Genomic DNA, 13,493 nt, shown 5'->3' with positions numbered 1-13,493 from the left:
GAGAGGCTGCAGAGGAGGTCCAGGAGAATTATCTCAGGAATGGAAGGGTTAACACATGTTTGTTGGCTCTGGGCCTGTATTTGCTGGAGTTTAGAAGAATGAGAGGGGATCTCTTTGAAACCTATTGAATATTGAAATGCCCAGATAGCGGATGTGGAGAGGACATTTCCTATAGTGGGGGGGGGGGGGGAGGGTCTAGGACCGGAGGGCACAGCCTCAGAATAGAGGGATGTCCACTTAGATGAGGAGGAATTTCTTTCACCAGAGAGTGATGAATCTGTTGAATTTATTACCACAGATGGCTGAAGAATGGGGCTGAGAGAAGTAATAAATCCGCCATGATGGAATGGCAAGGCAGACTCCATGGGCTGAATGGCCTAACACTGCTCTACATCTAATGGCCTAAACTCACCCATTCCATTATTTTAAGTCGCATATGTCAATTTTGCTTGATTGATCAATCACATATTACAGCAAGATGTCTTATACAGTAATTGCTTTTCATTGCACATTTATTACCAATGCTAAACTTTAATTTGGGTTCATGTGTGAATATCTATCAATGTGAAAATCCTACGAGGTACTACAGCACGCAAAAGGATTTAAATATGGCCATTTTGGCAGTAAAGCCTGTTGTATTAAGTATGGAAGAAAGAAAGATAATTAATAGGTTCTTACATCTTGTAGGCAAAATGCTTTATAATCATTGTCACTTGGAAAACTGCATTTTTCCTACCACTTTCACTTGAGTGTTGTTGGGATATGGCAATATTAAGAATTGCCTGACACCATGATGTCACACTTAGTACTGCTTTCACACAGATCCAGACATTCCTCCCTTGACCATGTGCAATCCCCCCCCCCTTTCATCTGCTTTCCTCCCACATCCCAACTCTTGCAAACTGCCACAGATGTACCGTGGAGGACATTCTAACTGGTTGCGACACCATCTGGTATGGAAGTCCAATGCACAGGGTCAGAAAAAGCTACAGAGGGTTGTAGGCTCAACCAGCTCACCATGAACACTAACCCCCACCTACCCCCACCACAGACGACATTTTCAAAAGACAATGACTTTAGAAAGTGGAATCAATCATGAAGGAACTTCACCATCCAGGACATGTCTTCTTCTCATTACTACCATCAAGGATGTGGTATAGTGGCCTCAAGATGCTTTTTCAATGTTTTACAAACAGCTTCTTCCCCTCCACCATCAGATTTCTTGGGCGGCGGGATCGAGATGTGTCTCTACCAATGGAGGTGTAAGGTGCTCCTTCCCTCTGCTAGCCTGCTGGTGATGTTTGGACATGCAGCACCTGCTTAGCCACCCGATCAGGGTCACGTGAAGCCACTGAAACAGGTTATGGAGGATCGTGTGATCTGCCAGTGCATATCACAAGTCCTGGTTATGTGACCACTAATGCCAGGCAGACAATCTCTGAAGAGTATTGATAATGGCTGGGGTCATCCATCTTGTAAAGACACAGCCAAGAAGGCAGCCATGGCAAACCACTTCTGTAGATAAAATTTGCCAAGAACACTCCTGGCCATGGAATGACCATGATCAGCCACATCATAAGACACATCACATAACGACTGAACATCAAATTTCTGAACGGTCCGCGAGCCATGAACATGACCTCACAATTTTTCACTAATTACTTTTATTGTAACACATGGTTTTTTTTAATGTTTTGCACTGTACGGCGGTCACCAAACAAATTTCATATGTCAGTGCTAATAAACCTGTTTCTGATAGGTTAATTGACCACTGTAAATTACCTTTACTGTTGATAAGTAGCAAAAGGGATGTGGAAAAAAAAACTATAGGGAAATAAGCAGGCTGTCCTGTCATAAATCCAATGAACCTTCCAGAGTCCTGTCATAAATCCAATGAACCTTTCGGTGTCAAGGGAATAAACAGTGGAACTTAATATCGCTAGAATATTTGTGAATACAAAGCATAACCAGAGAGGTGAGCAGACAAGGTACAGGGATCAGAAGAAAGGTCATCGACCTGCTTTTCCCTCCACAAATGCAGCCTGAGCTGCTGAGGACTTCTGGCATTTCCTGTTTTTATTTCAGTTCAAAGAAAATTTATTATGAATGTACATACATACTGAGTAGTCACTTTAGTAGGTACAGGAGTGGAACCTGGTGTATTCTCTTACTGCTGTAGCCCATCCATCAAGGATCGACTTCTGCATTCAGAGATGCTCTTCTGCACACCAATGTCGTACTGCGTGCTCATCTGAGTCACTGTCACCTTCCTGTCAGCTGGAACCAGTCTGGCTGTTCTTCTCTAACCTCTCTCATTAGCAAGATGTTTTCACTCACAGCACTGCCGCTCACTGCATGTTTTTCTCTCTCTCTCACACCATTCTCCATAAACCCTAGAAATTGTTGAGTATGAAAATCCCAAGAGATCAGCAGTTTCTGAGATATTCAAAAAGCACCCTGTCCAGCAGAAACAATTATTCCATGGTCAAAGTCACTGATATCATAATTCTTCCCCACTCTGTTTCCCCAATCTGCCATTAGATTTCAGAACAGACAATGAACCTATGAAAACTATTTCTTCCTTTTTCTTGCACTACTTTTAATTTTTTTAATATACAGTATACTTATATTGTAATTAAGTTTTTATGATTATGTATTGCAATATACTGTTTCCACAAAACAACAAATTTCACAACGTACGCCAGTGAAATTAAACCTGATTCTAATCTGAACGACTGAACTGGGTAGGGGCTCGTGTTAATGGTGGAGCCGGTTAAGGTAACAATGCCCTGCAGCTTTTTCTGCCTCTGGGCATTGGATCTTCCAAAGCAGATGGTGATCCAACCAGTCAGAATGTTCTCTATGGCACTTCTGTAGAAACTTATGAGCTGGGATGTGGGAAGACAGCTGAACAACTAAGGGAATTGGACATGGACATGGGAGGAATATCTAGATTGGATCCGGATTGCTGGATCTGTTTGACACCATGATGTTACGCAGTTCCCAATATTCCCATATCCCAACAACACTCAAGTGAAAGTGGTGACTATGTCTGCATGTTTCTATGATTTGAGTTGCTGTCACATTGGCTCATTCAAAAAATGCATTAATGAGCAGATATGCCTAATAAAGTGGCTACTGAGTGCATGCTACCCTGAGATTCATTTCCTTGCAGGCATTCACAGTAGAACAAAGAAAGGCCATAAAATCAATTAAAAACTACACACAAGCAAAGGCTGACAGCCAACTAATGTCCAAAAGATGTGCAGTCTCCTTAACTAGTTTTCCCATTAGACAATAGTTCAAAATTTGTTGATTTTTATTGGATTTATTCAATAGATGTATGAAAATACAAATCAATTTGCCTTAAGATTTGGATAAATTTGCATTCTCAGCACCTTATGGAATTTCCCTCTGTCTAAAATGGTTGGCATTTCAAAAGATAACCACACATCTAACAGCTTTGAATTTATTTCAAGACTCAATTTTAAAGACATTCATTTGACCCATTAGGTTTTAATACTATGTCTGCATTTTGGTTATAGTGTCCCAGACCTTACCCGGTCCCATTAACAGAAAGAGCAGCCACTGTAGCAAATAATGCAGGACTGTGTAACAAGACCATCATACGATGATATCAGACATCCATTTACCACCGTTCAGGGAAGAATAACTACGTGAACAGTACAAGTACTAACATTAGTACACTATTGCCTCATTATTTACAACAGCAAAAGTATTTTAGTCACATTATCACATTAATATTAGTAAGGTACATGAGAGAGAGATTTCATTACATGGTGACTTGAGATTCAAAGTTTGGACTTCTTTTGGCAAAGAAGGTTAAGAGACATCTTAGCTGCAGTTTTTCAAAATCCTGAAGGATTTTGATGAAGTAGGCAGAAACTCTCTCCCAGTCCAGAAGGGTCAACAACCAAGGGATGTAGATTTAAAATAATGAGATTTAAGAGAAATGCACTTGGAGAATTTTAAAAATAATTTCAATGGGTTATTATGCCCTGGGACAGACTGGTGATGAATGCGGGGAGGATATTTCTTATAGTGGGGGAATTAAGGACCAGAGGGCTCGGCTTCAAAATAAGGATGCCCCTATGAACAGAGAGCAAGAGGAATTTCTTTAGTCAGAGCATGGTGGACCTGCGATATTCATTGTCGCAGGCGGCGACGGAGGCCAGTTCTTTGGGTATTTTTTAAAGCGGTCTTTAATAAGTTCTTAATTGGTAAGAGTGCCAAAGGTTATAGGGAGAACGGTGTTAAGAAGAATAAAACAAAATACCATAATAAATTGCGGAGTAGACTCAATGGGTCCACCGCAAATTGAACAACGTAATACCCAAGTGCCCCACGCTGGCGTTTAGGTAAAACAGGACACCGGGTGGCCAAGTATTAGCCAAATGTCTTATCGGTCAGGTAGATTTTAAGGAGGGACGCCAGAGAGAGAATAGGGACGGGGTGAGAGCGGGGGATAACTCAGAAACAGTAACTGAATTCCGGAGTCCCGAGCCCTACCAGTAAAAGACACGTGACACGTGACAGTGCAATGATAGCCACGGAAGTAGAGAAAGCTTTCGGTCTGGTGCAAATTGAGTAGAATACTTCTTCACAGAACACTACAACATTAGAATAGGCGAATTGTGCAGTGTGGTATTTACGGATAGTTGTTGGCCAGATGAGGCAAAGCAGGCCTTCTCTCTTAGTAACTTCGTTAAATCTGTCCGGAAATATTATTGATGACCTTTATCCCGACTTAACTTTCTTGATTTCTTACCGCATATCAGATTCACTCGTATAAAATGTACGTACAAGACTCCCCCCAAGGCTTTGTTACCTTTCTATAGTCTGAATGTCCTTTAGCAAGAGTTTAACACGCTTCCCTGGAAAGTTGTTCTCTACGGGAAAAGAGGCCACCACCACTGTCGGACACGAGTAAACATTGCAACCGCATTCATAAATCTCAAATCGCATGTATTTCTTTTCAATCCCGGACCATTAAGCACATCTACACGGAGGCAGCGCCCATCATCAAGGACCCCACCATCCAGGCCATGCTCTCTTCTCGCTGCTGCCATCGGGCAGGAGGTCCAAGACCCAAACCACCAAGTCCAGGAACATCTACCACCGTTCAGAACACCAGGCTCTTGAACCAGCGTGGATAACTTCACTCAGTGAACTGATTCCACAATCTAGCTCTCTGCAACTCATGTTCTCAGTATCACTAAGATTTGCAGTTTGTCCTATTTCGTACACTGGTTATTTGTCCGTTTTTGAATGCAGTTTTTCAGTGATTCTTTGTATCTGCTGTGAATGCCCGCAAACAATTACACATTTTGATGATATATTTACTTAGAACTTATTGAGAACGGTGCATTTGTACCGTTCAACGCATGATTTCCTCAGCCATTCATATCCATTTTATTGAATATATCATGCTTTGGTCGAACTGTTGAATATCAGTAGTGGATTGGGAAACAAAACGGCGTCAACTCGCAATATTAAAACCGATGTACAAAGTTTGCTCGTTCCGACTGAAGCTCGTTACGTTGAAACAAAACACCAATCAGCTGTCCAACACAACTAATGTTCAACACAACTACTTCCGAATTGTGCCATCAGTTTGAAGAAAAAAAAATCTCCAGTTCAGCGAATTTCAAAACAACTAATAATAAACACCCGGAAAGCTGAAAGACAAATTAATTGCCAGGTTTAGCAAATCGGGCGCAGATGCATTTGTTTTGTTTTTCTCTTTTACAAATATTGCCAAGATGTTTTCCCTTCCTGCTAACGATTCTCAAAAGAGATCTGGTTCATTTCATTCCGAATGTTGCAAACTCTAATCCAACAATTACATACACATCCGTACCCAAACTACTTAAGTGCATACCGCCGAGCACAGCCGCTTGATATCTTACAAGGAAATTGGTGTAAAAAAACCAGATTGGTCAGTTGAGTTGACCAACACGTTTTAAGACCAATTGAGACCCCTCTTGAGGTACTGCATCCACTTTTTCCCGCTTAACCCCGAAACCCCCGGCTTTTACCTGGTCTCCGGACTCGTTGGATTTCTCCAATTGCTTCTCCTTGTAAAGCGACCACAGTCCAATATTGGGCAGGAAAACCAGAGCCACGATAACCAGGCCGGTCATTTGCAAGAAGCGCTTCTGTTTTCGCTTCATCCCGTCAAGGGGCAACTTTTCTCTCTCTTCACGCTACCGTCCAGCCAGTGAGCAGCGCCCGGTCCAGGAGCGAGGAGCCCTGAAAGCGCCCAACTTCTCTTGGCCGAAGGACCACACGACCCTCTAGATCACAAGGGAAAGGGAGAAGAGGATCTGTAAATCCAGACAAATGCACTACTTAAAGAAAAGCCAATGTCACGTATTAACAATCAAAGAATACAAAGCAAAATTTGGAACATTGAAGAGTTAATGGCCAATACTCAACTTAGACGCGCACACGGTACTTTTAGTGGAGATGGTTATTAGTGCTAGAGTTGCTCACAGTTTAACGCAAATCCTCTTGAACTCGCAAAGGCTTAAATGGGAATCGGAACCGGGAGAAACGAAAGACTCAATTGAGACGCGGTCCTTGATTAGTCCGTTCCGTTCACCCCGGCGAGTGGGCACTTATCTAGAAAGCAGCCGCAGTATCAATCCATTTGCCCATTCCCGGGGACGACAAGCGTTGTCTTTTCCACCTCACCCACCCCTCACACACACACCCTCCGGCTCGCTATATAGTCCTAGCCAAATGCATTATATATATATATATATTTTAATTGCCGTTTGCTCCATCAAGAGAGAGGAGGGTTAGAACTGCCAATGCTCAAGGTTCCAGGTCCCCACGGGTCGCGTTAAGATCGGAGCAGGTCTCTGAGAGACACACACACCCCTCCGCTTCCACTCGCTCCGTCAAGCACACGTGCGGGGCTCGGATCCGTGGTACCTGTGTAGACGCAAGGCCAGGCCAGCCCCTCGAACAGACCCTATCCAAACCGGGCGGGGAACAGGGCTGAAGAGGGAGAACGGAGCTCAAGAATCGATTCAGCGCCTCTCCAGCACTGGGCATTCTCTCGCCCTCGCCCCGCGGAGCAGCCCTGTCGGAGCGCCGATACCAAATCCCCACCAGAGAAGCGGCAGCTGACGCAGGGAAACGCCATCCCTGTGCTTAAAACAGTCCGCTTCAGTCAGTGGCATCTGTAAGGGGGGGGGGGGGGGGGAGATTTCGAGGGCCGTATCCGAACGGGCTCCGCGGGTAGTTTACATTCAGCTCCAGAGCACTGCTTTTAAGTTCTTGCTAGACATTTCAAGGAACTAGCCACTTGTGCCCGAGTTGCTTGGCACTTGTGCTGAAATTTAATAGTCTGTAACACTTCGCAGTGCCAAGAAACCAGTTGTGTTTTATTTCAGTACATTCTCTCGTCCTAACAGCTAATTTTGACTAAGGGCTCTCTTCATCCATTCTCATAGCCTCTTTTCCCCCCTCTATCGTTTAATTAATTCTTCCTCCGTCTCTGCAGCTCTCTCTCGCAGGTACCTGAAGTTTGTGACCGCCGGCGTCGGGTAGAGGGGAGCCCAAATTTGAACCCGTGAACGGCTAATCCCGCCAGTTCATTTAGCTGAGATCTGGGCGCCTCACACTGTCCCTTATCTCCAGGTGAACCGCGTCTCCGGCGCTGTAGTAACACGTCTCGCTCCACGATGGAGCCAAAACCCTGCACAAGCCTCGCCGATGCTGATACAGCACGGAGGCTTTACGCAAAGATAAAAGAGAGGTGAACTAAACCACTTCAACTGGTTAAAATAAACAATCTACCTCAAACAGTTTTGGAGCAGATGTGATTCACTGCGTTGTGGAATATGTTGTGCGATTTTAAGTGTGGGCGCATGAGGGGATTATCGGATTAGCACAGAGCTCAGTCTACAGCATCTAAAAGATAAAGTGGCGCAGGAAATCTGAAATAAAAGCAACTAAATCTGGAAATGCTCAGAACAGGCAACATCTTTGGAGAGAGAAACAGTGGAAAAAAATCAAAACTGGCGGCATATTCAGGTCAGGCAGCATCTGTAGGGAGATAAAGGGTTAAAATGACAGGTCAAAGACCGTTAGCCAGAATCTTAGTTTGTTTTAATAAGGAATAGGTTCGGTTTTATTTCTAAAAATAGTTGATTTCTGATGAAGTATCTTTGACTTGGAATGAGAACGAATGAACGTTTCAGGTCAATATCCCTTGAACTGAATCTTTAGAAACTGATTAAAAATAACAAGTTTTAAATGTCAATATCGGCAACGCCCAATATCCATTCAACTTCACCCAATGTGGATTGGCCACACAAGGCCAAGGTCACTGTTGATAGCCAAGGCCACAAGAGAGATGCAGGGAGTCAGAGAGATTGGCCAACCTCCCCTGCTCACCATACAGGAGTGGACTTTGTCCAGCCTCGATGATAAGCAGATCCTGGATCAATCCCACCCCTAAACTTCCAGAAAAACCCTTCCCCTTGGCAATAGAATCAAGCCTATGGGGCAAAGAAAAAAATGAGTGTTCACAGAAAACAAAATAGTTTGCTGCGGCATATGGGAAGACCCACGTGTAGGTAGCAAGGGAGGGGACAGTTGAGTGAGGAAGTCCCTCAACTGCTGTATCAACTCCGGGGGCCACATGAGTGGCAACAGTGTTATTGGCTTTAAGAAGTGTAATAAAACACTACTTAATGCATTGTCTACTGATATAAAAATAAATTTCTTGTAAATTACTTTATTATGAATAAAGTTTATTTTGATTAAAAGATTTGCATTCATATTATCTCCCCTTTGGTGTCAGTTTGGTCAAGTTTGTGGTGCACTTGGATCTGATTTGTTTGTAAGTTTGATCCCTACATTGGAAATTAATCCAAGTTGGCATTTCAGTGCAATGGAGAGAGACAGCCAGTTAGTGTTTTCATTTTTCTTATTGTGTTTTATCTTATTGAATTTTTTTTTTGTGCTGCATCAGATCTGGAGCAATAATTATTTTGTTCTCCTTCACACTTGTGTACTGGAAATGACGTTAAGCAATTTTGAATCTTGAATGTTGAATAATGAATAAACGTAGCGCGTTGAGCTCTGATCAAAGGAGAGAAAAGGATGTATTGCAGATGTTGTAGTAACTGTCAGCCAGGGCTATCAAATGGGAACTGCACATAAAGAATTTGAGGGGAGCAGAGAGTCCCAGGAGGAGACTCAGGAATACTAAAGAAGGATTCTTCATTGTGTTTCCATAACAATTGTTATTGAATGTTATCCCAGAGCTGAACCCCCAAATGGAGGTCTGGTGGATTACTCTGAGTCTATCTTTACCCTGTTAACTGTTTGGCAGGGTGACATTACCAAGAGCCAAAACATAAAGCTCTCCAGGTCATTGAAGCACGCAAGCCACAAACCATCACAAGGTTGTGGGCCTCTCGAATGGTTCTAGGATGTTTGAGGGAGCTTGGAACAAGGACTGTTATGCTTGGTAACAGCTTCTTCCCCCAGGCTGTGAGACTTCTGAACACCCTGCTACCACCAGTACACACAATTAATGACAACACCGGTAGCATTATACTGTTGTATATTTATCTATATATTATAGAGGCACTTCATGTCAACTTGTACATCTACAGAATGTATTTTATTATCTGTTGATATTATTGTATTAATATTATTTTATGTGCTGTATATACTGTGATTTGCACCTTGGTCCCTGAGGAATGGTGCTTTTAGTTGTATGCATAGTTTCAATAACAATAAAATTGAAATTGAGAGGTACAATGGAAGAATGTGAAAGTTACTAAATTTGAGATTTTGGGCAAAGTGCAGATTGTTAAGGATGTGTGCAGATTTGGGTACAGGGAACAATGTGAACCACTATTTGCACTATTGGTGACTAATGAAGCTATCAGCTCTACCCCATACAGATGGCATTAGAAAGAACAAGTCTGTGATCAGGGCTCAAGAATTCTAGGCACGAATTGATTTCTTTTGAACAAAGGAAACTGGAAGAGGGATCTAATAGAAGTGTATAAATTTATAGAGAGAATAAACAAAGGATTCTGTGGGCCTAGAAGACCCGAGTTATAATGAAATATTGAATAGGTTAGGTCTGTACTCTTTAGAATGTAGTTGATTTGGAGGGGATTTGATAGAGGCGTATACAATTATGAGGGGTACAGAAATGGTGAACACAAACAGACTTTTTCCACTGAGGTTGGGTGGGACTATAACCAGAGATCACGTGTTAAGGGAGAAAGGTGAGAAATTTAAGGGGAACATCAGAGGAAATTTCTTCACTCAGAGGATTATGCGAATGTGGAATGAACTGCCAGCACAAGTAATCCATGCGGGCATGATTTCAGTGTTTAAGAGAAGTTTGGATAGGTACATGAATAGTAGGAATGTGGACGGCTATGGTCCTGGCCAAGGTCGATGGAACTAGGCAGTTTAAATGCCTTTGGCATGGACTAGATGGGCCAAAAGGCCTCTTTCCATGCTGTACTACTACATGACTATGACTCTAGTAAGCTCTCTGGGTGATAAACTAAATAAGCACTTGGAAAACTGAACAGTTAATGGCCAGTACTCAGTTTATATGTGCACACATTTCTTTTATTAGAGATGGCTATTAGTACCAGAATAGCTCACAGTTTAACCTCTTGAACTTGCAAAGGCTTAAATGAGGCAGCATGGTAGCATAGTGGTTAGCTCTGTTACAGTGCCAGTGACCTGAGTTCAATTCCACCACTGTTTGTAAGGAGCCTGTACACTCTCCCTTTGACTGCGAGGGTTACAGGTCAGTAGGGCAATTTGTCACATAGATGTAATTGGGTGGCACCGGCTCCTTGGGCCAGAAAGGCCTATCGACATGCTGTGTATCTCAATAAAAATAAAACTTAAAAAATAAATATAAGAGCATAATCTTATTAACTATTTAAATTTGTGCACTGTTCAGAACAGGCTGGATGAGCTAAGAGAATAGAAGGGGATCAGACTGATCCAGTTCACCAATGCTCAGAGCTGAATAGTCGAGGGTATTTGACGCTTAGGCAACGTGGAAGAGGATAGGTGCTAGTACCAAGAATAAGGTCAAAACCAATACAAGGGAGAGAAATTATCTTAAATCAGCTGACATAGAATCAGAATTTATTTAGTAGAACTAACAAAGAGCAGAAAATATTTATAGGGTATTACGTAATAGTTCCTGAATGTTGTTAGAGCTGGGTGTGGTAATGGGGATAAGCTCCCACTGCCTATTATTGCCCCCATGGTGTGCATCTCAAGTAGCCTCTGACAAGCAAGTCCAGCTCCTGGCTACCAAGCCTAGTGGGACAGTTTCTACTGACAGGAGAAAAGGCAAAAGCGAGTTACTCGCACCTTAACACTAGTTGCTTTGGGCAGATGGGGCTCGGCAGCCATATTTGGCAGCTCAGCTGGAAGGAAAACTCTGATCTCAAACCTCTACTGCCTTTCGGTTATACCCACTCATGGGAAAGGCTTCTGGATTAAACCCAGAGGAAAAACCCAGAGCTGGAGTCCCTAAGTTAGTCTGACATTGAATTCAATGCTGACTGAGAACTGCTGCGATGCCACTAGTGCCAAACTGCATTGGTCTCTGCTGTTACTTTGGATTCATCGGCTATGCAAAGAGAGAGAGCCTGCTACATGGGCAGTAGCTCGTCCTCCATATCGTACAGGCCTGGCCTTCGTATCACAGACAGCTAGGATGCAACATCCATGGACAATTCAGGAAAATTGAGGGCCTTGAGATCAGTAGTTGTGATATAGATTTGTACAGCATGGAAGTAGGCCATTTGGCCCATCTGATCAATGCAGACCAGTGGGTACCCTCCCTTGTGAATCCCATCTCCCAGCCCTTGGCCCACAACACTATGCTCAACTGATTAATGTGTACATTGAAATACTTAAATGCCGTCAGCAAATCCAGTTTCAGCTGCTCTCAGGCAAGGCACTTAGGTGCTCATTTCGCTGCCTGGAGGTCCTCTCAGATCCTCCCTAAATCTTTCTTCTGACCCGAAACCTGTGCCTCCTCATTGAGGAAGCAACAGGTGAAAAGTTGCTATTACTGGTGGGAATGGTGAAATATCTGAAGGTAGATAAGTCACCTGGATCAGACAGACTAGGGTTCAGAAAGTAGCTGAAGAGAATGGACAGACACTAATAATGATCCTTCAAGAATCACTGGATTCCAGAATGGTTCCAAAGGACTGGAACATTGTCAATGTTATTCCACTCCTTAAGAAGGAAGAGAGGCAGAAGAAAGCATTATTGGTCAGTTAGTCTAACTTCAGAGGTTGGAAATATGTTGAAGTCTATTACTAAAGATGAGGTTGAGTTACTTGGAGGCTCATGATAAAATACGTCAAAGTCAGCATGGTTTCCTTAAGGGGAAATCTTACCTGACAAATCATTTGGAATTCTTTGAGGAAATAACTGGCGGAGGATAGACAAAGGAGAGTTTGTGGATGTTGTTTACTTGGATTTTAAGAAGGCCTTTGACAAAATGCCGTACATGAGGCTGCTTAACAAGCCAAGAACCCGTGATATTACAGGAAAGATACTAGCATGGATAGAAGATTGACTGACTGGCAGGAGGCAAAGAGTAAGAATAAATGGAGGTCATTTTTCGGGTTGGCTGCTGGGGACTAGTGGCGTTTTGCAGAGGCCAGTGATGGGGCCACTTCTTTTCACATTATATGTCAATGACCTGGATGACTGAATTCATGGCTTTGTGGCCATGTTTTTGAATAAAATGAAGATAGGTGGAGGGGCAGGTAGTGTTGAGCAAGCATGGATTCTGCAGAAAGACTTAGACAGATTGGGGGAATTGGCAGATGAGATATAGTGTAGGGAACTGTATGATAATGCACTAGTGGAAGTAAAGGCATAGACTATTTTCTAAACGGGGAGAAAATTCGAAAATCAGAGGTGCAAAGTGACTTGGGAGTCCTTGTGCAAGATTCCCTAAAGTTTAACTTGCAGCTTAAGTTGGTGATAAGGAAAATATTAGCATTCATTTTGAGATGGTTGAGTATTTAATATTTGAATATACACACACACAATCATACATAGCTCATGGGTAATTAGCTTATGTATACCGAGCTATTGGAAAAATATTTTGAAGCAGATGAAATAGCCAGTGAGAAACAACTGCCAATTTTGCAGAATACATTGGGTTTAAAGGCATACAGTTTGCTTCAAAGTTTGGCCCAACCAAGCTATTAGGTGGAGGAACACTTAGAACCAATGCATTGTTGGTTACGAATCGTTTTAGGTTTCAAAAGCAGAATCAAAAAATGGGTGAGTCCATTTCAGCATATGAGGCGGAATTGAAGAAATTGGCTCTACATTGTCAGCTCAGTAATGGGCTTGAGGAATCTTACAAGAAAGCATTCAAAAGCAGCTCCCAGCTGAAGCACATCTTACATTTAAAAGATCAATGG

General features: G+C 42.7%; 1 protein-coding gene across 5 annotated transcripts in view; it reads right to left on the bottom strand.

The window, feature by feature from the left end:
- galntl6 (polypeptide N-acetylgalactosaminyltransferase like 6) overlaps nucleotides 1–7,606 on the bottom strand; it is a 1,226,984-nt gene extending 1,219,378 nt beyond the window's left edge. For 2 of the 5 annotated variants that reach the window (XM_073047996.1, XM_073048000.1), the window contains exons 1-2: nucleotides 6,961–7,155; nucleotides 6,060–6,317 (exon numbers count right to left, since the gene is read on the bottom strand). In XM_073047996.1, coding sequence (XP_072904097.1) covers nucleotides 6,060–6,194 — 135 coding nt within the window. In that variant the 5' untranslated portion in view covers nucleotides 6,195–6,317; nucleotides 6,961–7,155. Of the gene's footprint in view, nucleotides 1–6,059; nucleotides 6,348–6,516; nucleotides 6,632–6,960; nucleotides 7,156–7,551 lie in introns of those variants that run through there. The other 3 variants (XM_073047999.1, XM_073047997.1, XM_073047998.1) reach the window with 3 other exon arrangements.
- Between the last annotated feature and the right edge of the window lie 5,887 nt (nucleotides 7,607–13,493).

The sequence above is a fragment of the Hemitrygon akajei genome, chromosome 6 (genome assembly GCF_048418815.1).
Source record: "Hemitrygon akajei chromosome 6, sHemAka1.3, whole genome shotgun sequence".
In the NCBI taxonomy this organism is placed as follows: Eukaryota; Metazoa; Chordata; class Chondrichthyes; order Myliobatiformes; family Dasyatidae; genus Hemitrygon; species Hemitrygon akajei.
The sequence above is the reverse complement of the archived record's forward strand: the minus strand, read 5'-3'. Positions and strand labels throughout refer to the sequence as shown.